The 26534-nt window shown below is 38.6% G+C and overlaps 1 protein-coding gene across 5 annotated transcripts in view; it reads right to left on the bottom strand.

Annotated features, from left to right (window-relative positions):
• Positions 1–26534, bottom strand: part of LOC127811523 (uncharacterized) — a 93124-nt gene that overhangs the window by 59575 nt on the left and 7015 nt on the right. For all 5 annotated transcript variants that reach the window (XR_008025708.1, XM_052351455.1, XM_052351454.1 and 2 more), the window contains exon 3: positions 23218–23274. Coding sequence is in view for 2 of the 5 variants with exons in the window: in XM_052351455.1 (XP_052207415.1) it covers positions 23218–23274 (57 nt within the window). In the remaining 3 variants the exon portion in view is untranslated. The remainder of the gene's footprint in view (positions 1–23217; positions 23275–26534) is intronic.

The raw sequence follows: 26534 nt of genomic DNA on the forward strand, positions 1-26534 counted from the left end.
AAAGCAATTTCAGAGACGGTCCTTGGAAACTACACAAGAGGCAATTAGCAAGAGGCCACATCAAAGGTGAAGCAGATTCTTAGAAGGAAAATTCGTAGCAGCTGATTCTCAACTACAGCATCGCGATGTAGGTTGCAGCTCGGAATTCTGGATTGTCGAACCACAACAAGAGACGACGTTGAGCGAGCAGTGATTTCAGACACTGCCGACAATAGGCGATTATCAATAGTTGTGATCCGATCGTGATTCTCGGCTCAGATTTAAAGGCAGCGCAGAGCGAACGATTATCGAAGTCGATCGAGTGGCAAAAGGCTGCTCAGGTTTGGTCTTTCACAGAAGCTAGTTGAATCACGAAAATTGTGCAAGCCAGCAAGCTTCTGAAGCTGCCTCTTAGGTGCATTGTAGAAGCATGTCGTTGCTGGAAGCTAATCGTAGGTGAAGTCAGTGCGAACAATTGAGTGATGGTTGAAGGAACCAAATCGAAGCAGTTGGAGTTGAGGATAGAGGCATTGAAGTTTGGGATGACGCAAATGCATGAGGCAATGACCCACAGCTGAGGGGATATTGCGACCGGGATATTGCGACCATCAGCGAAAACATGTGGGAGGACGTAGCTTCCTCTCAAGAAGGAATGCAGAGAGAATTGGAGAAGCATCGGAAGACACGATAGAGCAACATGGCCAGCAGATCCATAGCACGTTCAACATGCTGTCTTCGCTACCTCACTAAAATGCCCTCCCCAGGGAGTAGCTGATCCAATTCTACCCAACCATGACACCCTCCCTATGACCTAGGACTTGCAAGAAGCAGAGGAACTACCGGCCTGAGAACCGAAAATTCAGGTAAGAGGTCCATCTTCCCACACTCCACATCATATGCCACTGCCTAGGGAAAGGGGGGCCAGGCAGACGAATTTAGCTGGAAATTTACATGACCGATTTGGGGAGAAGAACATGATTAATGTGACTGAGTTCAATAAATTAAGGCAGGAGAGATCGGTGATGGATTATCAAGTTAGATTTGAGGAGCTAAGGTCCCTAATGTGGAGTACTCAACCAGCTCTGACGAAACACTATTTTGTATCAAGTTTTATTAAGGGACTGAAGGGCGAACTAAGGTCAATGGTCAAGATGATGATGCCTACAATCGTGAATCAAGCAGTGGAGAAAGCAAGGTTTTAGGAACTTGCCTTGGAAGCCATTTTTGGAAAGCATGAGCTACAGCCTAACAGATCTACTAAAAGCAGCCAATAGATTGAAGGAGCCTCTAAGGCTGCAAATCATATCGAGCAAGAATCTGAGGGAAAATTGGAATTAGACTGGCCAGTTGTAACTAAAAACTCACACAATGAAGACAGATCAGACATGGATATTGGTGGGGATCACAATTTATATTTGCAGGAACCCGATAGAGTAACATCGAGAGATGAGGATGACGTTACAGATAGGTTCCATACCACTAATGAAAGACAGCCATGCAATGAGGACTTGGACCAAAGAAAGAAGCGGGAGGTTAAGGACTTGCACAATCCTACTGTTGCTTCGAGCTTTGATTTTGTTGTTACTTCAAAGGGTGTAGATCATTTACAAATGTTAGCTCTAGTAGAAATGGAGCAATTCAAACTGAATAAACAGGAGAACACTCATATGGCCTAGAAAATGATGGAAAATGAGTCTACTGCCATATGATTCAGGAGTTCGGACACTAGAGAAAGGAGCGTTGGCATGGAGATCCTTGAGGTCTACAGTTTATGTCAGCAGGGTAAGAAAAGTAAAGGAACATAAGAGCGAAGAGAAAGAGTCCTAGAAGGAGAAGGAAAGAAAGAAAGAAAAATCCATCAGATCACGAAGGCAGGGATTGGATGAATAGTAGGGCCGATACCTTTAAGTTCTTGGGGACAAAAACTCTCTCAAGAAGGGGGGAATTGTCACGACCCCAAGGATATAATAGTCCTACAAATTATATGTTTCTTCTTTTGATTGTATTTTTTGTTATAATTGTTAGTATATCCAATTGTAATAGGCTGGAGTAATTAGAGGACGATATGTTTGGAAAGATAATCCCATTTACCTCTCATCAATTCTCTCTCAATTGGCCTCTAATCTCTCTCTCTTTCTATGTAATTCTCTCCCCAATTCTTGTTGTATCTTTTCCCCCTTTCAATCTAATTTCCCTCAATTTCTTCCAAATTTCCATCCAAACTCTAGGGTCGTAACACTAGCAAGATTGCCGGTGGTGCATTTACAGCTGCAGCCCCTTTTGTTATATCCCGCTTCAAAGTCCATGAGATGGACAGTCCCTTTGGAATAATTTTACTTAACTCCTTTTCACCTTCGTTGAGATGGTCCTAGCACGGGTCCAGCAAAGGGTTCAAGGGCGGCCTATGAGTGGATTGACTTGGTCCCCTACGCTTATGCAGATGGCTTGGTCAACCAAGGACAAGTACCAAAGAGGACAAGGAGCTAGTACGGGAAGCAGGTTGGTGAGCTGGCACGTGATGAGATCACAGGAGCTCAACTGAGTGACCGAAGTATTTGGATCAGACGCGCATCAGAAGCAACCAACATGCTCTTTGAGTCTGAGATAAAAGTTACCATTTATTGCATTTCCATAATGTATGGTTTTGTTACATGCATATGGCTACTATCACTGTGTCACGTAAGAAACGATCCGTTTTTGTTGCTTATTTGTATGGTTTTTGAAGAAGTTTTAAAAACCAGATTATCTTCTTGCATCTACCGCTAAGCGTTAGCGCGTACAATCGTTGCATCCTTTCACCTTCATCCATCTGCACAGTCCAAATTCTTCAAAATCTACTGCGTATCACTACTACAATAACCACCTTGTTCTAATCAAAAATCAACTGGTAGGAACCCTAAATCACAACCAAGAAACTGTTGCTCTGATACCAAATGTTAGGACTCTAATCCTAGCTAATGTTTTTTTTAAAGGTAGAACTAGAATTTGAGGGAGAAATAACAAAAATTGAGGGGGAAACAGACTGAAATTAGGGAGACTGACAAAAAGTAAGAGGAAAACCAAGAGAAATTGGGGAGAAATCTAGTAGAATTAAGGGGGAAATCAGAGAGAACAATAGGGGAAAATGAGAGAATTCAATAAATTCTTAATAACTCATAACATGATCTGCACTCTGGGGTTACAAGTTTATATAAAAAGCTAACCAACAATTATTTTTGGCAGTTACCATATCGTCCACACCCAATAATTGCTCCTAGATCACTCCACTATCTCCCCACTTTTCATAACTATAAATTACTTGTAAATAATACCCAATTACTCCAAGAACATAACTATAAAAATAATGCAACTGCCCCTAATTAACTAGTACGTTGTGACAAAATGCCATGCTTAGATCTAGCAACCTCAATACTCAAGAAATATTGTAGTTGAACCAAATCTTTAGTCTGAAAATGAATATGCAAATGAGCCTTCAATTGAGAAATCCCCTACTCATCATCACCAACAATGACAATATCATCAATATAGACAACTAAGTAGAAAACACCACTAGGAGCATGGCAATGATAAATAAAATGGTCAGCTTAACTCCTACTTAAACCAAAGGATTGAACAACAAAACTAAAGTGACCAAACTAACACCGACGTAATTGTTTCAAACCAAACAATGACTTCTTAAGGTGACAAACCAAATGAAAAGACTTCCCTTGAGCAACAAACCCAAGTGGTTTCTTCATATAAACCTCCTCAAGAAGATCGACATGGAGGAAAGAATTTTTTATATCAAGCTGATGAAAAGGCAAATGTTTAATGGCAACCATGGAAAGAAACAAATGGACTGAAGCAATCTTAGCCACAAAAGAAAAGTTGTCACCATTGTCAAGACCAAACGAGCTTCCAATCTGTCAATAGAACCATCAGGACCAACTTTAATAGTGAAAATTTAGCGACAACCAACCAAGGATTTCCTAAGAGGAAGAGGAACCAAATCCCAAGTCCCATTAGCAAGCAAAGCAAACATCTCCTCATCCATAGCATGATGCCAACCGGTGTGAGGAAGAGCCTCTACAACTGTTTTAGAAATAGAAATAGATGAAAGAGTAGAAACAAAGGTAAAATGGACGGAAGATCAACGATTATAGCTCAAAAAAAGTAAAAATAGGATGCGGATTACGAGAAGAACGAGTACCTCTACATAGAGAAGGGTGCACAAGATCAAAAACCAAAGGAATAATGACACATGTAGGAACTCCATCTGAAGGACTAGCATCTAAATCTGGAATAAAAGGTCGTGAATGACGTTAACATGTTAAGTGAGGATGAGAAGCAAGGGAATGTCAAGAACCTAGGGTTATAACAGGTTTAAGAAGTAATTGGGGAGAAATTTAATTGGAGAATAAATCAGAATTGAAATAGAACGAAGAACAAAATGATTGGAGAGGGAAATGGGGCAGAACTGGGGGAAGAAATCAATAGAAATGGAGAGAGTAACAGAGAGAAACGAGAGGGAGAGAAATGTAGAGAGAAAAATGAGAGATTCAATATCAATTTCCAGCATGAAAAATCCCATCCATTTACATAGTCGTATATAGGCATATTTGCTCCTAACTAACTGCATGGCACCCATGTGCTTCTAACCAAATGCTAAAATATCTTCTAACAACTATTATCAACCTATTACTATATTGCCCTTCTATGGATCCTTGGGTCATGACAATTCTCCCCTCCTTGAGAGAGTTCTTGTCCCCAAGAACTTGCAACAAGTAGCCATGGCTCTTTATCCAATTCCAGCCTTCTCTACCTGGTTCATCCTTCTTTCTTTCTTCCTCCTTCTAGGTCTCTTCTTCTTCATTTTTAGGTTCTCAATTGAAACAAAAATGATAATCATTGCAGACAAGGCTGCATCTTCCTCCAAAGAGTAACATACTATTTCCCTTGGGTTTGCAATAGCTACCAAATTAAGGTGGCTAGTACCCATAGTCTGGGGATCTAATATAATGCCAAAACCTGTCAATGTGTCCACATCAAATGCCTTCAATGAATTTAGCCGCTCCTTGTCACAGGTAGCGGTTGAAATCTGCCACCCTACAGCCTTCAAATGTCAATCATTCTGAAACTCACTCAACCGACTAGCTACCACATATGTTCCCCTCTTCTCATCATCTTCGTTGTGTGTTGTTTTGAATACAAAGGGTTGACTAACTAGTTCTCCATCCATCTGTTCGTCCTTCAACGTAATAGACAAGCATTTGGATTTGCCAACTAGGGGAAGAACCAATACAGCAGTGGGAGTTTTGTTCCCTTTGACAAAACCTTTGACTTCTTCAACTGCCTCCTTTAGCTTTTCCCCAGCTACAATCGGCTTCAAGAATTCCTCACCACTTTGAATTTGCTGTTGGTGGATAGAACTATTATCAAGGTCAAAACTTCCCTTGACTGGAAGAGAAATTTGCAATCTGGCTTGACCCTTCATTTCTTTCTTGCCAGCCCTCATTCGACACATTCAAGTGTATTAACTCTTGCCTTGGCTACTCCATTTTAAGGAAGTCCTCTTTGTTAAAACTTCCGTGATAATCATCGAAATATTCTACCAGGAAGTTGTAATGATACTTCTTAGTAGTATCATCGCAAACTCCTGCAGCTTCTCGCGAAACATACGACCAAATTCCTCGCACTTTTCATGAATCCCACTGCTTGCTCCCTTGTCAATTCAGCTAGACACATTATCCAACCTTTCCCCAACCTGATTCTTCTGAATAAACTGCTCCTGATTCTTCTTGTTGCCAGCTGAAATTGCAACCTTCTTCTGCTGCCATTGAGGCTCCAATTGCCTCATGCTTCCATTGCTTCCCATGGATTCACGAGCAAAATTTTCCACTGAAAATGCAGCATTCTTCTACTGCAATTGAGACTCCAATAGTTCATATATGCACTGCTCCCCATGGCCGACTTTTCACCAACAGCATACTCTGATGGCCAAGGAATGGGAATTTTGTACATGCTTATGTTTTGCCTGTTATAGCAGTTCCTATACTCACCTCAATTGCAACTCAATAGTTGAAGAACATCAGCTCTACTTTGCCTCCCTTCTTCAAACAAAGTTAACCAAATTTCAAAGCCTAAATCAACCTCTTGTTCCCTTTGCTCACAGCCTCAAGCGCCAACAATCAACTAGCTGGATAAGCTGGAAGAATCCACTTCTGACACAGAATCCGCCGAATCCGCTGCGCCACTCTAATCTGCAACTGAGTTGCCAATTAGAGATGACTAACGCAATGGATAAACATCCTCCTAACTCACCTGCTGCAAGCAATCTCTATCAATACTCAAACCTTGATCAGCTACTAAATTACCAGAATGGTAGCTGAATCGGATCTTGCCTTCAAAATTCAAACTGAGATCCGTCATAGCGTTGCCTATGAACGATCAGAAATTAATCGTCATAAAGGGTTGGAAATTAGTAATGATGGAATGGAGCAATCACAGCCTAAGAATCCTTGCACTCGACGCCAATCAAGACCGACAACGACTGTGACCCACACCTCAATCACCGTCCAATGACTGGGACCACTAGCTATCATTTGGAATTTAATCTGAGAGACGCTCACCCGCTCCGATCTGCTACCGAATCGCGATATGTTTGTGGTTGCCTCCTTGAACCTCGTCTGCAATAGCCGAAATCACAGATTCCGTCGGCACAAGGAAAGTTCGCCGTACTGCTCAATCACCTTTGTTCGCCGCTATTCCAAAAAATCGAACAAGCTTCCAGATCGCTGGAATTCCGCCAGATCCCCGGAATTCTCCACTGGAATCGCCTGGGCAACTCGCCTTCCTTGAGCGATTGTGATGCAACCAGAGAAATTCTCCAAAATTAAGAATCAATGGTTGCAGATTCTTCAAAATTCTCCCGCAAACAGCTCTGAGGATGGGAAGGCCTTACTCATCTGGGAGTTCCAATGAACAGGAGCTCCCCTAGGAGTAGCCGTTATCACGCCTATCTCCACAACTCGCCTACTCCAACTGCCCAATTAGATTCGTCTGGCCAAGTCACCTACCAATTCCGAATCGTTCGGCCTACTCGTTTGCAATTTCTAATCAATGCTCACTGAATTCACAACTAAGAGTTACTGTTGGCTTAGCCTTCAAGACTCGAGCGAAAATTACTTGTTCGCTCATATCTGTCGGAATTGCCGAATTCTGCAACTCATTTGCTTCCACTAAGAGTCACTTGAATTCGCTTTCAATGACCGACTTGCTTTGCTTCGAATATGGCTTGCTTACTTCAAATTTGATCGGACACTATTGATTTTCCGAAACCACAACCAAGGAATGACTGCTCGGATACCATTTGTCATGAACCTAGGGTTCATAACAGGTTTAAGAAGTAATTGGGGAGGAATTGAATTAGAGAAGAAATCAGAATTGAAATAGAACGGAGAACAGAATGATTGAAGAGGGAAATGGGGCAGAAATGGGGGGAAGAAATCAGTAGAAAGGGAGAGAGTAACAGAGAGAAACGAAAGGGAGATTTGGAGAGAAATGTAGAGAGGAAAATGAGAGATTCAATATCAATTTCCAGCATGAAAAATCCCATCCATTTACATAGCCTTATATAGGCATATTTGCTCCTAAACAACTGCATAACAACACCCATATGCTTCTAACCAAATGCTAAAATATCTTCTAACAACTATTATCAACCTATTACTATATTGTCCTTCTACGGATCCTTGGGTCATGACAGGGAGGAAGGAATGGAAGAATAGTAGGAACCAAAGAAGAAAAAAGGAATAAGAAAAACCTTATCAAGAGATGAGGAAGAAGGAAAGAAAGAACTAGATTCAAAGAAAGTAACATCAAAAGAAAAGAAATACCAATTAAGATTAGGGAAAAACACTTTACCTTTTTTGAAAGCGATAATATCCCAAAAAGAAACATTTAACAAAATTGAGGTGATAATTTGTCCTATCCTAGAGATAAAAGATGAACAAAACAAGTGGAAGCAAAAATACAAAGAGGAAGAGGATATGTTCATGAGGAAAAAGTATAGAATGAGGAATATGCCCATTAAGAACAGTAAAAGGCATTTGATTAATGAAATAGCAGGAAGTCAATAGAGCAACATCGCCAAACGAAAGAGGAACATGCATATGAACTAATAAGGTACAAGACTTCTCAATGAGAAGACGATTTTTACGTTCAATGATCCCATTTTGTTGTGGAGTATATGGGCATGAAGTTTGATGAGAATGCCATAAGAAGACAAAAAATATTGAAAAGGCTAGGAACAATACTCCTCAGCATTATCACTTCAAGGGATACGAATAGAAACTAAGTCTTAACCTCATTATAAAATAAAGTGAATAAAGGCAATAGCTCGATTCAATCCTTCATCAAATGCAACCATGTACAATGAAAATAATCATCAATAAAAATAACAAAAACCTTGTTTAGATTTAACTCGACTCGAACCCCAAATATTAGAATGTACAAGAGAAAAAAGGAGAATCAACTCTTTTATTAATTCAATTAGGAAAAGAAGAGCGTACATGTTTGCCCAATTGGTAAGATTCACAATCTAAAAACTATAAAGAAGACAAAGATGGCACCATCTATTTTAGTAAAGACAAATGAAGATGGCCCAATCTACAATGGATTGAGAAAGGTGTGGTTGTCGTAACAGTACAAACAGAGGGTAAAAAGGGATGATAAAGGCCTTCAAATTCATTTCTTGTACCAATCACTCATCTAATATTCCGATCCTACACCAAAACAGATTGGAATCAAAGATAACCCGACAATCAAGAGAGTTAGTCAAACGACTAATAAAGATTAAACTATAAGGACAATTAGGTACATGCAGGACTGAACTAAGAGATAAGGCAATGAATTGGATTGGCCTATACCCCTAGGAATGGCCTCAAAACCATCAGCCACAGTAATAAAAGGCAACATATTAGAAGATTCAATATGAGAAAAACAAAAATTTATTACAAGAAATATGTTAAGAGATTCCAGATTAAAAATCCAAGGACTAAGCATGGAATGTGATACACAAGAAGAGAAAAACCTGCTATTGAGAAAGGAACAAAACCTACAGCTTGCAGATGTAGATGCCAGTTTAGTTGCTTGGAATTGGCAAAATTCAGCTTACTCCTCCCCAAAAATAAGCTGAGAAACAGCACTAGGCCCTAAGATTACACCCTATCCAACAAAACAAGGGTGGAAACAGGATCAGCATGTAGCTGGTCAGTGGTATCATCCATAGTTCACATTTTCTTTAAATGGATGACCATGTAATGCACAACAGATCTATTTATAATGACCTGGTTTGCGACAATATGAACAGAGGTTTTTTTTTCCCCCTTTTCCACCATTTGCACCACGTTGTGGCTGCTTATTCTTGAACTGAATACCAAAGGATGTATCCTGGGAAACCATAATCGATGCCTCAGCTGTGGAATCAAAACCAGTAAACACCTAAGTACTAGGTAGCAGCCTTGAAACACTTCTTCCATGGTAGGAATGACAGGTGCACTGAGAATGTGTGTCCTAACACTCTCCAAGTCAGGTCCTGATCCAGCTAATATAGGCATCATGAACAATTTATCGCATTGGACACGTCATTCAGTAATATTTTTGGTGACTGGCAGCATGATAATTGAAATCTGGCACAGCCGATTGAACCTTGCCCAGATATGTGGTCATATCTAAATCTTCTTTTTTAAGTTAAACAATATATTAATAATTGTATACAAACAAAAGCAGTTGTTTATATAAAGCCTTTGTGCATGTAACCATATTTCTGCACAACTTTTGGTCACACAAAAAGGAGGAACTAGATCTAGTACAGTGGACTGCCACAATACAGAAACAAGTTGTGCATCAACTTTGTCCCATAATATCCTTATCATTTTCCAGTATATCTCATTCAACTTCTTAGTTAAATGATCACTAACCCTTTGGGCTCAAAACCACATTTTAATTGAGGTTGACCAAGAAACATAATTTTTCCCATTCAACCTTTCAGATAGATGAGATATTACCTCAAAACCAGACATGTTAAGCCCTAGTTTCAACAATCAACACAAAAAGATGACTCCAAAATACCAGATCTCAATTTCAGGAATTCTAAAGCAACAGATCATAGCTTCAAGAACAATCCAGACCAGAAAAAAAATATTAACCAATAGAATACAACATAAAAGCGGCCACTCAGATCTAGAGAAATCTCAATTTCAAATCAAGCCCTAGAGATTTCAATCTCAAATAGAACTATTGATCTTAAATCAAGCCAAGTTCTAGAGATTCCAACCTTAGATAGAATCGCTAGTAGATTGCAACAAACTGATAGGCCGCCGGTGCACCAAACCTATCAAAGACGCAACAAGCAGCCGAAGGCATGAAGATGGGAGTAGGGGGTGGTCCGCACATGCAGGTGTAAAAACCAGCATGTGCACATGGGGGTAGAGTTGTAATCCACACTGCTGAGCAGCGTTCTAAAAGGCGCTAGGCGCTAGTCGGGCGTCAGGCTGGGGCCTAGCGCCTAGAACGCCTAGGCGGGGCCTAGGCGGCGCTTAAGAAAACTACTGTTTTTTTTATTTTTTAAACTTTGTGATATAATTTGATGTTATTTTTAACTAAATCAAAGTTGAAAAATATTAATAATGCAACATAAACTAATAATATATAGAATTAAGCATGAGAAATAAATTATTGTAATTAATAAATAACATTTTAATTAGTCATACAATCAATACTATAAGCAAACAGCTAAGTGGATTTTTTGGAAATATTATAGAATATATATAATTAATAATAAAATTAAATATAAATCTATAATTATATATAAATATTAAATAGAAAAGAAAAATAAAATAAAATAAAAACAAAAAACAAAAACGGAGCAAATGCCCCAATAACCACACAGAGAGACGGGGAGACGGGAGAGAGAGAGAGGTTACGACAGATGGAGCTTGCCGCAGCGGAGATGGAGCTCGACGGCGAGGACGGGGGCGGCGACGATGACGCTGAGGACGACGAGGACGCGACAGATAAGAGGCGGTGACGATGAAGCTTGGCGGCGAGGATCGAGCTAGACGTAGCGACAGCGGTGAGCTACTGGCGGGCCGATGAAGCTTGGCGGTGTTGAGGCGACAGCGTTGAGGCGGCGACAGTGTTCAGGTGAGAAGAGAGAAATAGGGAGATGTTGAGAGGTTCGATTTAATGATTTAGCAAAAAAAACCCTAAAAATGGCTGAGCCAACGAGTTGGGCGCCAAGGTGCGCAGGCCGACTAGGCGCCGCCTGGGCCGCCTAGGCACCCAAGCCGGCTGATTACTCGGGCCGGCGCCTAGGAGGCCCGACTAGGGCAATTTCGGGGCGGCCAGCGGCCGCCTAGCGCCTAGGCGGCCGCCTAGGCCGATTTTTAGAACACTGCTGCTAAGGGAATAATCAGCATGTGAATGGGGAATTCAGTTAGAGTGGGGTCCGAGAGTGGTATAAGTAGGAAGGGAGGAGGGAGGGTGAGGAGCGGAATTTTGATAGTAAATTGGGAGAGTTAGGGCCTCTCGAATGCCCTGTTTCATTCTTGTTTTGCTGCTGTAAGGAATTGGAACTATTGATAGTGGATTGTTTTTTGGAATTCAATCAGGTTCCTATCACAAACCTAGAGAGATATCACAACTGCTAATAACAAGTCAATCAGATTGCTGATAGAACATCATCCCTCTTGATCAGATGATCAGATCAAGAATACAATAAACAAAATTTGATGATTGAACTTCATCAAATCTACTCCGATTCTCCAGTTCTACCCCTCAATGGCTCTGATACCATGAAAATCTGATATACAGAATTGAAAGAAAACAGAAGAGAAGAAAAGAGAAATTGGAGGGAAGAACTAAAATCAAATCTCTATTTAGCTAGGGTTACAAGTAACATTGTAACTTCTTTGTACAAGCAACCTATGCTAGACAAAAGGTGCAACTAGTATATACAGTACACCAATACAACCTTATATGACCCTCTCAAAAGATAGAAATACAGGTCATGAAGCACCTAGGTATAACTGTTCGCATCTAAACTTTGAAGAACCTGCAAGTGGCAATCTTAGAATAGAAGCCCAACATGAAAGGAATCTAGAATGAGGACATAGGCAATCACCTCAGCATCATAGGTATAGATAAGAAGACAATTGAGAAAATAATAGGAATGTGAAAGTGGATGCTCAGGTTTATGATGGTAGGTTAGACCCTAATGTGTTTTTAGATTAGCTGGATGGCAGGGAAGATTTCTTCACTTGGTATAACATGATGTCACGGACATACAATTGTAATAATTGAGGGGGATTGTGGTTAATTGATTGTTTAGGTGAGAAGAGAAGTTAGGCAGTTAGGCCTGAATTTTAAATTCAAACTACTCACGTAATTGATGATCAAGTTGGCCTTGGCGCCACTAGGAGGAGTCGGATCAATATATAAACACACTGATACCGTGCCCCAAAGTATCGAAGGTTATTATCAATATACATCTCTCTCGCCTCTCTTTCTCTCTCGTCTATTCCCCCTCTCAATTCTCTCTGTTATTCCCTCTCAATTACCCCAAATTCTCCCCACTCTGAAGAGAATTCACCCTTGTCAAAGTCAGGCTCTGACACATGACTCATATTGAGAGAGTTCGTTTTGCCAAAATGAAATTAACTAGGTCTACAAAGAAATATCAACAAAATGTTCAAGGTAATTTTGAGAGATTAAGTGAGCCTCCCATTGCCCAATGGGTTGTCATGAAGCAAAAGTTGAAAGAGAAATACATGCCCCTCCTTCCATAAGGTTCAGTTACAACAACCACTAAACCTAAACCAATTAACTTTAAAGTGTAACTAACTACTTGGCCCAATTTGAAAATCTTCTCATCCTATGTGATTTAAATAAGGATTCTTTCTTTACAATGTAAGGGTTTATAAATGGATTGGAGATAGACATCAAGGAAGAGATTATGAATGTTGCACTCCCCCGAGACTGAAGAGGAAGCCTAACATAAGGCCTTGCAAAAATTGAAAATACCTTAATGCCCCTCCTACTCATAGAGTGCCCAAACAATCATTTGATTCCCGTTCATTAAGGTTCTTTCCTCCACCTCCTAGAGATAGTAATGTCAGTGGGGCAAACTCTTATTCTACCTCTAGGGATAGCTGCTAGTCGTCTTGAACACGCCTTAATTCTAGAGCAAGACCAAGAATTCACTGATCATGCGGATGATATCAGCATGGTTAATCCACTAGATTTTTCTAGAAGAGAGGAAAAGGTTGATGAAGAACTTGATATGGTAGAACATGTTAACATTGTCGGGTGTGGGCTGACTAAGAGTGTCCATGATGATGAATGGAGACGTTCATTAGGAGTGGTGAAAGTACTTGTATGTTAGTTATTGATGGGGGTAGCACCTGTCAGCTCCTAAGTGTGATTTGAACAGAATAGGATGAAAACGAAAATCAGACAGAGAGAGAAAGAAAACGAATCAAGAGACTGTCTGAAAATAAATGCCTCGATCAATGCTATTAATGATAGAAGAATTGCCTATTTATACAGCTGGAACATCTATCTAATAACTGTTTAAGCATAACAAACTAACAACTACAAGTAGCAGCTATTATTAAATGAAGACAACAAACTAATCAGTAACTCAAGACTTCAGCCTGCTTTAATTCCTTCAACATGCCCCCTCAATGTAGCCTTCCTGATAGTTGATACAAAGTTGTTAGTTTGTGCCATACCTGATTCTGCTGATATAGAAGCATAAACAGGAGACCACTGAAGTCCAAGTTTCTTGCACAGAAAAGAAAATTTGTCTCTTGGCAACCCTTTTGTGAAGATGTATGCTACTTGATACAAAGTAGGAACATACCTAATCTCAACATCTCCATTTTCCACCTTTTCTTGAACAAAGTGAACATCTATTTCGATATACTTTGTACGAGAGTGAAATACTAGACTTTCGGTTATGCTCTTAGCTGCTAGATTATCACGCCACAAGACTGGAACATGTGACAAGGAATACCCCAACTCAGTGAAGAGTATGATCTTAACCACATAATTTATGTTACACTTTGTGCCATACCTCGATACTCAGCTTCTCCTACTTAGCAAGCAACAACAGATTGCTTTCGTGAGCTCCAGACCAACAAGTTTGAACCAAGAAACACACAAATACCACTTGTAGACTTCCTTGTTACCTTGCAGCCAGCATGGTCTGCATCGGTGTAAACTGTCAAGGCTAAATCTGATAGATTAGGTGTAAACAACTACCCCAAGCCAATAGTACCTTTCAAATACTGAAGTAATCGTTTACAAGCTGTCCAATGCTGTATTTTAGGAGTAGAAAGGAACTGACTTAGCTTATTCACCACAAATGAAATGTCTGGCTGGGTGTAGGTCAAGTATTGAAGTGAACCTATGATGGTTCTATATAGAGATGGGTTTGAAAACTCATCACCTTCATCAATAAAGGAAATCCCCAAGTTTACTGATGTATCACACGGCTTGCAATCCAGCATATCAACCTTATGCAACAAATCAATCGTATACTTAGATTAAGTAAGATAAATTCCAGTCTTGTCCCGAAATGCTTCAAACCCTAGGAAGTAATTAACCGAACCTAAGGTTTTGAGTGCAAAATATGTGTCCAGATCATGTATACAGGTCTTAAGAGCTGAAGAATCAAAACCTGTGATTGGAATATCGTCCACATACACCAAAAGAAACAACACAACCTTAGAAGTTCGTTTAATAAACAAGGATGCATCTAAAACTGACTAAATAAGACCCCAACTTTGTAAAGCTTGGCGTAGCTTGGTATACCAAGCTCTTGGAGCTTGCTTTAGTCCATAAAGGGAGTTTTTAAGTTTGCAAACATAAGATGGAAACTGAGAATCAGTAAAGCCTTTCGGTTGTGCCATATATACATCTTCAGTTAAATCTCCATTCAAGAAAGCATTGTTAATATCAACCTACTGTATATTCCAGCCAAATTTTACAACTAAAGAAAAGAGAACTCGAATTGTTGGAGCCTTGACAACATGGCTAAAAGTCTCTCCATAATCTATACCGGGTGTTTGTAAGAAACCCTTAGCCACCAAACGAGCCTTGTGTTTGAGAATAGACCCATCAAATTTGTACTTGACACGAAACACCTATTTACACCCAATAAGATTTATATCGTATGAGAAGGGAACCAAATCCCAAATGTGATTAGACTGTAATGCAGAAAATTCCACCTGCATAGCCTTTGCCCAGTGAGGATCTAAGAGAGTATCATGAACTGAACTAGGTTCTAAGGTAGTTAACAATACATGAGGAGAAGTAGCCAAAGACAATTTAGCTTGAGATCGAGTAAGCATAGGATGAACCAATGGTGCTAGTGGCAATTTATACTTAGGTACACGAGATGGTGGAGTAGGTAGAGAAGATGAAGAAGGTCTAGAAGAAGATGAAGAAGAAGAATGAGCGGACACAGTCAAATTCTCCAAAGGCATTGGAGAAGTGTTGATTGAGCTACCACTACTAGTGTGTGATAAGGAAGGAACGGACTGTGGTACCCGAGGAACACTTGAATAAAAGGAGGGAAGATAATGAAAAACTTCAGTTGAAGATGGTCCAAGAGAGTTAGCCACAGAAACTGGATGACCAAAGGATTGAAACAGATTAGGATAGGGAAATTCATTGGGGTTAAATTGAACATGCCTTGAAACATACACTCTTCCCGAAGGATGCAAGCATTTATACCCAACTTGATGATGGCTATACCCAATGAAAACACACTTAGCAAAATGGAAATCAAACTTATGCCGGTTATAAGGTCTGAGATAGGGAAAACAAGTGGATCCAAAAGGTTGAAGAGTAAAATAGTTAGGTTGTTTATGGTAGAGCAGCTCAAATGGGCTTGAGAAATTAAGAACATATGAATGTAGGATATTAATGAGATAAACAGCTGTGTGAAAAGCTACAACCCAAAAGGATAATGGCATTCAAGCATGAGCTAGCAAGATTAATCCCATTTCAGCAATATGCCGATGTTTTCTCTCAGCTACACCATTTTGTTGGTGTGTATAAGGACATGAAAAACGAGGCTAAATGCCACAAGTACAAAGATAGGGTAAAAAGGCCTTAAACTCACCCCCATTATCAATTTGTAAGGCTTTCAACTTTGAGTTATACTGTAATTCAGCCAACTTGTGAAATGTTACAAAGGTTTGGAGAGCATCAAACTTCAGTTTAAAAGGATAAAACCAGGAGTAGCGTGTGTAAGCATCAACAAAGACAATATAGTAGCGATATCCCTCAACAGAAATAATAGGTGTTGGACCCCAAACATCTTAATAAACTAATTCAAGAGGAGTTTTAGCTATAATTGGACAGTTAGAAAACGGAAGTTGATGGGATTTACCAATCTTACAGGAATCACAAAAAGAAAAAGCAGACTTTGGACAAAAAACTTGAATTTTATTCAACACATGTTTTAGTACATGATAGGCAGGGTGCCCTAATTTGGCATGCCACTGCTGTCCTACACAATCTACTTGAGCCAAATTTACATTCAAAAACAGATCTGGAGTAATCAGATTCTGTTGACATTTATTGGAAACAAAGGGAGCAATGTCTGAGGTCTGGAAACAACGCTTGGCAACAAGTCAAAAAATTGTTGGTCTAAGATGGTTTGGGCACAATAGAATCAAAAGCTGACACCAACTAATACAGACCATCTCTAAGGGTTCCTCGGAGTAACACCAGCCCGGAGTCTTTGTCCTTAATCAAACAAGTAGAGTTAAACTTAGCAACTACATTGTTATCTCTTGTAAGTTGTGAAACACTGAGAAGATTCTTCTTCATATGAGGAACATGTAAAGCATTAGGCAACGAAAGAACAGAGAAAGGACAAGACTGTGTACATAAATGACCAACACCAACATGAGAAATATGTAAGGCCTTACCATCACCAACAGTGACCTTATCAGTGCCTTGATAAGGAGATGATAGAGATAAATTGTTGAAATTAGTGGTAATATGATTGGTTGCACTAGAATCAACGAGCTAAGGAGAATCAACACGAGAGGAAAACTGAGAATAGGTATCCGTTGATTGAGACGGATAATTGTTAGAAGAAGTAGAACCTAGATCATCCATAAACACTTCATTAGACTCACTAGGATTGGCTATATATGCATGTGGTTCTGTTGGAATCTAAAAACCACCTCATCGGCCAAACTGACCATAGCCTTGAGATTAACCAGAACCTCGCTAAAAGTTTCTGTCAAAACGATGGTAACACTTGTCCACAAAGTGACCAGGTTTGCCACATAACTGACAATAAATTCTCCTTCCACCAGATCGACCTCTACCTCGACCACCTCTATTCATATAGCCTTCTCCACGAGACATATTTCCTCCTCTCTTGTTATTAACTGAATCATTACCAGATCTATAACCATAGGTTGCAATATTGGAATTGGCAGCAAAATCAAAACTCACAAAAGAGGAATCAACTGAATTCTTAGAGGCTAAGCGTTGTTCATGCATAAGAAGATATTGTACCTTTTCTAGATTGATCTCATCCATCTGATAAGTGATCAAGCTTACTATTGTGTCATATTCATGATCCAGACCATTCAAAATAGACAACAGTAAATCCTTGTCACCTAGGGGTTCACTAATTGCAGCTAATGCATGTGCAATGGTTTTAATATGCAAAATATAGTCATTAACCGACAGAGAATTTTTCTTAACTGACCTCAATTGCTATTTTAATTGAAAGGACTTTGCAACAGTATGCTGCAAGTACAAAGTTTCTAGTGAAGACCATACCTTCTTTGAAGTTTCGCAAAGTATAACCTGAGCGAGCACTTCCTTGTCCATCGTCGAGAATAACCAATCAAGTATCAGATAGTCAGAGCGAATCCATGTAATGTATGCAGGATTCAAAATTATCGGATCTGAATCTTTCGCATCAGAATTTTGGTTCGGAATATAGTTTGAAGGAGTCTGAGATTCATTTATGAACAAAATAAGATCAAAGGCTCGAATAGTGGCTAGAACTTGCGCTTTCCAGAACAAGTAGTTATCAATGTTGAGTTTAATATGAACGAAACTTAAAGATTTCGCAACAGATCGAAAATCAATTTCCGAATCAAAGGAACAATTTGATCAAGGCAAGGATGAAGCACTAGAATCTTGAGCAGCAGCCATAGATGTTTGTCATGGCTCTGATACCATGTGATTTGAACAGAATAGGATGAAAACGAATCAAGAGACTGTCAGAAAATAAATGCCTCGATCAATGCTATTAATGATAGAAGAATCACCTATTTATATAGCTGGAACATCTATCTAATAACCGTTTAAGCATAACAAACTAACAATACAAGTAGCAGCTATTATTAAATGAAGACAAAAAACTAATCAGTAACTCAAGACTTCAACCTGCTTTAATTCCTTCAACACTAAGGATCTGACTAACAATTCTCAATCAACAGATTGATCGAAGGAAAAAAATAGGGGAAGTCAAGAGAGAAATTAGGGAGAGAAGGAGAGATAGAATGAGGGAGAGAGAAAATGGAGAGAGAATATTCAGAATCTGTTATGGTATTTTTCATATCCATCCGAAGAGTGGATCGGCTATATATATAGCTGGATCCTAACCTCCCATGTGCAATAACCGCTTACAACTGGGAATGTATAACCTGCCCAAAGTAGCAACAAACTTTGTACAACTCCCTATAGCATATTCTACTAATTTGCTATTTCTTCCTTCCTATTACATTTAATTACTATACCGCCCCCTTACTATGCGGATACATGACAGCACCATGAACATGGTTTCCAAGTTCACAATTACTCAACTCAACCTTAAGGTAGAACCACATCCAAAACCATTTAAAGTTGCATGGACGAATAAAACAACTTTGCCAATCATCGAGAGATGCCTTGTTAGCCAAGGTAATCATTACCCCTTTGTTGATTTAGTCATTCATGATGATTATCTTTTTAAAGGATCTAAGTTGTGCATTCCACAAACTTCATTTAGAGACTTTCTCAAATAGGAAATGCATATTAGTTGGTCATTTTGGAAGAGATAAGACTATTGTACTTGTAAAGGATAGATTTTATTGGTTGTCTTTGAAAAAAGATGTCTCTATGATTGTTTCGCAGTGTCGCATATGTCAACTCGCTAAGACTAGGAAGAACAACACGAGCTTGTACACTCCTCTTCCTATCCCACATACCCCTTGGCAAGTGTGAGTATGGATTTCATTCTACGTATGCCAAAGACTAATAGGGGGTATGACACAACAAATGCTTCCCATGTTGTAAAATTGTTCTTTAAAGAGATTGTTAAGTTGCATGGTATCTTCTTCCAATGTATCTCATAGAGATGTCTAATTTGTTAGTTATTTTTGGAAGACACTGTGAAAATTATTTGGGACATGTTCAAAATTCAATTTTGCCTTCAATCCCTAAACTGATGGACAAATTGAAGTTGTGAAGCCTAATGATTGGGACTTGGTTTTGCCAACTATTGAAATTGCCTATAACTACTCTGTTAATGGGTCGACTAGCAAAAGTCCTTTTGAGATTGTTCACGATTATTCCCCACACACCCCTATTGATTTTGTACCTTTACCTATAAATGCCAAAAAAAAATTAGCCTATTGAAAATTTTGCCCAACACATCCATGACTAAGATTAAAATGAAAATTATAATGAGTAATATTGACTACAAACTTATTATTGATGTACATCGTAGGGATCGAGAATTTAATAAAGGAGATTATGTTATAGTTTGAAATTGCCTTCAACGCTTCATTAAACATTCCTTCCAGACACTACATGCTCAAGTTAGTGGCCCCCTTTCTTATCATATGAAAACTTGGACCTAATGCTTATTTATTTGCCTTACCTAATAATATAGATATTAGTCTTGCTTTCAATGTGGAAGATTTCACTCCTTATCAAGGCACATTTGAGCCTCCTCTCTTGCCTACTAGTGTTCTTATAGGCCATCAGATTCCTTGTATCCCATGCATACCAATAAAAGAATGTAACTCATGTTTTGCTTGACGATGAGATTGTGGCTTCTTCTCATCGTGGTGGTTATCAATGATTTCTTGTTAAACGGAATATTACCTAGATTCAAATAATACTTGGATTATTAAAGAGGATTTTCAAGTTATAAATCTTGAGCTCTTAGAGTGGTATCTACGATCCAACTCATCAGATCTAAGTTCTTTTCAACTAGGGAGAATGATGAAGTTCGTAGAAACAAATATTTTGGAAAACTATATTTTAGGGGTAAAAATAAAAATTAATATTATTTTATTAGTTAATTTATTTTTAATTTGTTTCCTAATATATTTTGATTTCTTTTATTTCCTAGAATCCTAATTAGATCGAGAGTATCTTTATAATCTTAATTAGATTGTGTCAAAGAATCCTAATTAGAGTAGATTTTTATCTATTAGTTATTTATAAATAATCCTTTAGTAATGTATTGTAGGTTAGACTTTGATGAATAATAATGATTAATGATATTTAGTTTGACTAACCGAGATTACTCGTTTCCTTGGTTTGGGTTCTGCATCAGAGATTTAACGTGGTTCAACAATGTGCCAACATCAACAAGTGAAAGATAAATGAAATTCACTATGTAAATAATTCATTACAAAAGAGACCCTACAACCCAGTACACCTAAACTCAAAATCTCATAGAGATTAACATCACCTTTAAATTACACCCTAATCGGTGTGTCAATTAACATCTCCTTTACATTACACCCTAATTGATGTGTCTCGTTGCAATCTAGTAATCATGCATGTGACTATTTATAAAGTTAATAAGATAAATCAAAGGCTTGTGAGCAGACTCCCATCGAACCTAATTTGAAACTACAAGTTGTCGACGCCAAAGATGTGGTAGAAAGGGAGAAATATCAAAGGCTTGTGGGCAAACTCATCTATCTGTCCTATACTCGACCTGATATAATATTTGCAGTAAGTGTACTAAGCTAATTTATGCACTTACCAGGTTCACAGCATTTTGAACCTGTCTACAGAATTCAAATGTACCTAAAGGGAACTCCTAGAAAATGTTTGCTCTTTAGAAAACATGGACATCTTCACATAGAGACTTATACAAATGGAGACTAGGCAGGCAATGTTACTGATAGAAGATCTACATCAGGCTACTGCACCTTTGTAGGAGGAAATCTTGTCACTTGGAGGAGCAAGAAAACAAAACGCAGTAGCCAGAAGTAGTACTGAAACTAAATTTCGTTCAGTTGCCCACGGGATTTGTAAAGTCATGTGGATACAAAGACTACTAGAGAACTTAAGGGTCTCCACTCCCTTACCAACTAAGGTTTACTACGATAATAAAGCTGCGATTTCCATTGCTCATAATACAGTACTCCATGACAGGACTAAGCATGTAGGAGTGGATGAGCACTTTATTAGGGATAAAATTGATAATGAGGTAATTTGTACGCCCTACATTCCAACAATTGATTAAGTCGCCGATGTTCTTACAAAGGAGTTACACAAAAATCAGTTTGAAAAATTAGTGAACAAGCTTTCCATGGAAGATATTTTCAAACCAGCTTGAGAGGGAATGTAGAAATATTTTATTAATAGAGTATATTCTTAGGCATATTCTTCTTTCCTTTTTTATTCTTTTCTTTCATGTTGTTCTCTTCCTCTATAAAACCAAAGGGGAATCCATGTATCAATTTGAGAGAGAAAATAGAGCAAGTGATTTTCCCAGTCTCCCTTAGTTAATACAACCTTACTCTTGCTTTACACATAAGTGGTTTCCAGAACTCAAAACCTGTAACCTTTCAATTATAGAACCACAGCTCACCTTCACAAGCTCCATTATAATTATTTGGAAAAAAAAAATAGATCTCATTCTTCTGTTGTGGACATTAATTGTCATTTCCTTACCTGGGAAACACAATTGCACCTTCTCTGCGCTTTCCATATCCTCCCTCCTACTATACCAAAATTTGGATCTATATTGAATTGGGTTTGCACATTCTTGAAGATATATCAAGTATCATTAGTTGTATAACAACTACAAGGTTGAACCATTTCCAGTGCCTTTTAAAAAATTTTGTGGCTTTCAAAACAAAGAACTACCCTTAAATTACACCTCCAACACCTTGAATTGGTAAGGGTTAAACTAGATCATAACCTTTTTAAGCAAGCTTTATGGATAAAATTCCAGCGCAATAGGGCATGTGATTGTGCAATGCTAAACAAACATTGTGAATTCTTGAGCACTGGTAGGTGTGAGTAAGCTATGAAGACAGATTATGTGAACAGAACTCAGAGTTGAGATGCTCAAATTCTTTAATTTGATCAATAGAACTTCTGATAGCAATCCATTATCTTCTGTTTCAGATGCTGCATCATTCCTCACAATAAAGAAAACAAGTGAATAAAGTAATTTCAGTGTCCGTAGAGCATCATAGAGCTCGAAAATTGTGACTTTTTTAATCAAACTTTTATGGTTGAGTTTTATCCACAAAGTAAACCCATATACTACAGCCATTTTCACACCCAGCACCCCACAACCTACTGCAGCTGGATGGCCTACACAGGAAGGAAACAAAACAACAATATCTAAGTCTGTCCTTGGGCCATTCCCCTCATTCCAATATAATACTCAGCCTATCAATTTGATCCACAGCTTAATTGGCAAAATATCAATAGAGATTAACCACTCACCTCAATTCATGTATGTATGTGTGTGCATATCTTTGGACTTACATGTCGCTTTGTCAATTAATCATCTTTTCTCTAAATCCTATATGGATAATTAATACACATAAAGGCGTCATATACGTGCAGCTCATCAACATGTCTACATTCTTTACTATATCTGATGAAAATCCATGGGATGAGATGGGGACTAGCATATCATGATGGCATTATCTTTGGCAGTTCCCAACAGAATTGTTTCCAGTCTCTTTATCGGCTAGAAGTAATGACTGTCAGTAGAACACTTAATGACAGCAAAACTAAAAATGCATAAATCCTGATACACTTATTTTTTATTTTTATAATTTCTTCCGCTCTAAGATAAGTGCACAAGACAGACTCAAAGAATAAATAACCAGATCTAGTAAGAGGAAAAAACTGCAAAACAGAGAATAGATTCTAGAAAACAAGCATATCCAAAGATATACTCACGATTCTTCCAAATCTATAACTTTGATAGCAACCACTTTGTTAAGCTCCTTATCGAACCTGCAAATCAGAGAGTTGTAATCTCATTATGCACAGGGGTATTATATTATGATCAAAAGAAAATTTCATGAAGCAGTAAAAAATCTAGGCTAGATGAAGAAAGAGCATGAAAGTCGTAATCTCATTATACAATGGGTGATATATTATGATCATAAGAAAATTTCATGAAACAGTCGAAAATATAGAAAAGAAATGGATAGTTTTAGTTTCTAAATGAAGAAATGGCATGAAGAAACAGTCCAAAATCTGAATCATACCAGCCTGTCTAATTCTGTTGGAACGAGATTAAGAAGCTATGGCCGAGAATCAAGATGAAGATAGGATTTTATTCTTTTATCTTTTGTATCTATTTAGACTATTTTTTGTTTTATCTATTTGTTGTATATTTAAATTGTTGTAGTCTAGTCCTAGATATAAGGTAAGTAATCTAGTCCTAAAAAGTAGGGAATGTAATCTAGTTCTAAAACTTAGGAGAATTTTTAGGAACCTTCTTGTATAAATTCTATTATTTACATCAATAAAATTAAGAAGGAATACCGTTTCCTTTTTCCCACATGGTATTAGAGCATCAGTCCTACTTTGATACATCGTAGCCCTAGTGCCTTCATCGCACAGTTCCTACCTTGTTTTTGCCTTCATTGCACAGCCTTCTATTTGATCCACCTATCGGTGCTGCCTTCATTGCACAGTTCTTGGCCAGATTTGTTCTCACCCGAGTGCCTTTATTGCACTCACTAGCCTGTAGTTCCAAGAGTCTCTGGTAGCCTGCAGCAGTTCAAGATTTCATCCCTCCTAAGATCGTGATGGCAGAATTATCAAATGTAGCAAGTCCAAATCCTGCAACCAGAGAGACAAATCTTGTGGAAGGACACCAGCAAGATCACCCTCCAGTAGCTGGTGAAATTCTTCTTGCCTCTGAATTACCTATAGTCCATCCATCTTATAGGTTGGACGGAAAGAATTACCCCCAATGGGTCCAATTAGTGAAGACTCTTCTTAAAGGCCATGGGGAGAGTAACCATCTAACTAGAAACCCTCCCATGGAAACGGATTCAACTTACATAGCCTGGGACATAAATGATTCTCGCATCATGTCTTGGTTATGGGGAACTATGCAACCAAAAATTAGTAGGAACTTTATGTTCCTAAATACAGCCAAAGCTGTATGGGAGACAACATAGCAGACATACTCCAAAACCCAAGATGCTTCCACGATCTTTGAAGTCAAAACAAAGATCACATCTACCAAACGAAGCCAGCTCACAGTCACGAATTACTACAACTTGATGAGAGGATTATGGCTGGAACTTGACCAATATCAGCCCATCAAAATGGTATGCCGAGAAGATGCTGCAACACTCAATCAAATAATTGAGCGAAACTGGATTGTTGAGTTCTTAGCTGGACTCAATCCTGAATTTGACCAAGTAAGGGTGCAAATTCTTGGTAAGGATAAACTCCCAAATCTAAATAAGGTTTTTGCAATTGTAAGGAGTGAGGAAAATCGAAGATATGCTATGCTAACTGAACATACCACCAAGGGATCATCCCTAGTGATCAGCAAGCAAGAAGGCAAAGGAAATAAAGCTGGAAAATCAGGGTTTCAGAACCCCGGCAGACCAGGATCAAGCTTCCAGAACCATGGCCCTAGTACTAATCGAGATTCACAGTGGTGTAGCTTTTGCAAAATGCCCCACCACACTAGGGAAACATGCTTTAAACTGCATGGGAAGGAGACAGTCTTGAGCAGGATTGGAGGCTTCAAGAACATGAAGTCTGAAAGTTTTCATGTTAACAAGGAACAAGAAGAGGAGGCTGATAAAGGAGAAGCAGAAGCTAATTTTACCCAACTGAATACTGAGGAGTTAGGTAAGTTAAAGGCCTTTCTCCGAACGTTTCAAGATGGAGGAACCTGTTCCTTAGCCCACCAAGGTAATTCTCAAGGTAACTTCCCTTCCTATACAGTTTTTTCAGCTTCTAAAATTGGTAAGAATAGCAGTTGGGTCCTTGATTCAGGGGCTACCAACCATATGACCCTTAATATTCATTGTTTTGTGACCTATGACACCCTTGAGCCTACCAAACATATCATGATTGCCAATGGAACCACTATCCCTATCTTAGGTAAAGGCAAAGTATCATTAAACTCTCAGTTTTCCCTTGAACAAATTCTTTATGTTCTAGCTCTAACTACCAACTTAATCTCTATACAAAAACTAACCCAAAATCTTGACTATTGGGTTGTTTTCTCACCTTCAATGTGTAAGTTTTAGGACAAGAAAATGAGGCAGATGATTGGTGTGGCTAAAGTTAGAAATGGGCTTTATATCTTGGATGGGGAGAATGATTGTTCCACAAGGAGATAGCAGGAACTTGTGGCTTATTCTTCTTCCTCCCAGTCAGCCTCTAACTTATCTTCTATACGGTTACACCATTTTAGACTAGGTCATCCTCCATTTAGATTGTTAAAACAATTATTTCCAAATTTGTTTAATTCTTTAGATCCTAGTAGTCTTAGGTGTAATGAATGTATTGTTGCTAAACATCATCGAGTCTCATTTCCAATTAGCAACATTTTCTCTTCAAAATCATTCTACTTGATTCATTCTGATGTTTGGGGACCGTCTAGAATACCCAATTGTTCTGGGGCAAAATGGTTTATTACGTTTATCGACAATTGCACTCAAATGTGTTGGGTATTTCTTTTCAAAGATAAGGCTACTATTGGGTCCGCGTTGATCACATTTTGCAAAATGATTCAAACCCAATTTGGGAATACTATAAAAAGGCTTAGAACAGACAATGCAAAGGATTATTTTAACACTCACTTGCACAATTATTTCCAACAAGCGGGTACCATACATGAGTCATCTTGCATTGATACGCCCCAACAAAATGAGGTGGCAGAGAGAAAAATGCGTCATCTTCTCAATGTCACCCGAACCTTACTTCATCATCATCATGTGCCAAAATATTTTTGGCGAAAAGCAGTGTTAACTGCTACTTATGTCATTAATAGGATACCATCTAGGGTTCTCAATGGTCGAAGTCCTTTCCAATGTTTAACTTCATTTTTTCCAGACTTTAATCTTCATACTCAGTTACCCTTAAGAGTGTTTGGATGTGTATGTTTTGTTCACATACTCAAAATCCATAGAGACAAGTTGGACCCTAGGGCCCTTAAGTGCATCTTCCTTGGATATTCTCCAACACAAAAATGGTATAAGTGCTACCACCCAAACACCCGAAAGTTCTATGTT

This window comes from Diospyros lotus, chromosome 10, assembly GCF_014633365.1.
Source record: "Diospyros lotus cultivar Yz01 chromosome 10, ASM1463336v1, whole genome shotgun sequence".
NCBI classification, from domain to species: Eukaryota; Viridiplantae; Streptophyta; class Magnoliopsida; order Ericales; family Ebenaceae; genus Diospyros; species Diospyros lotus.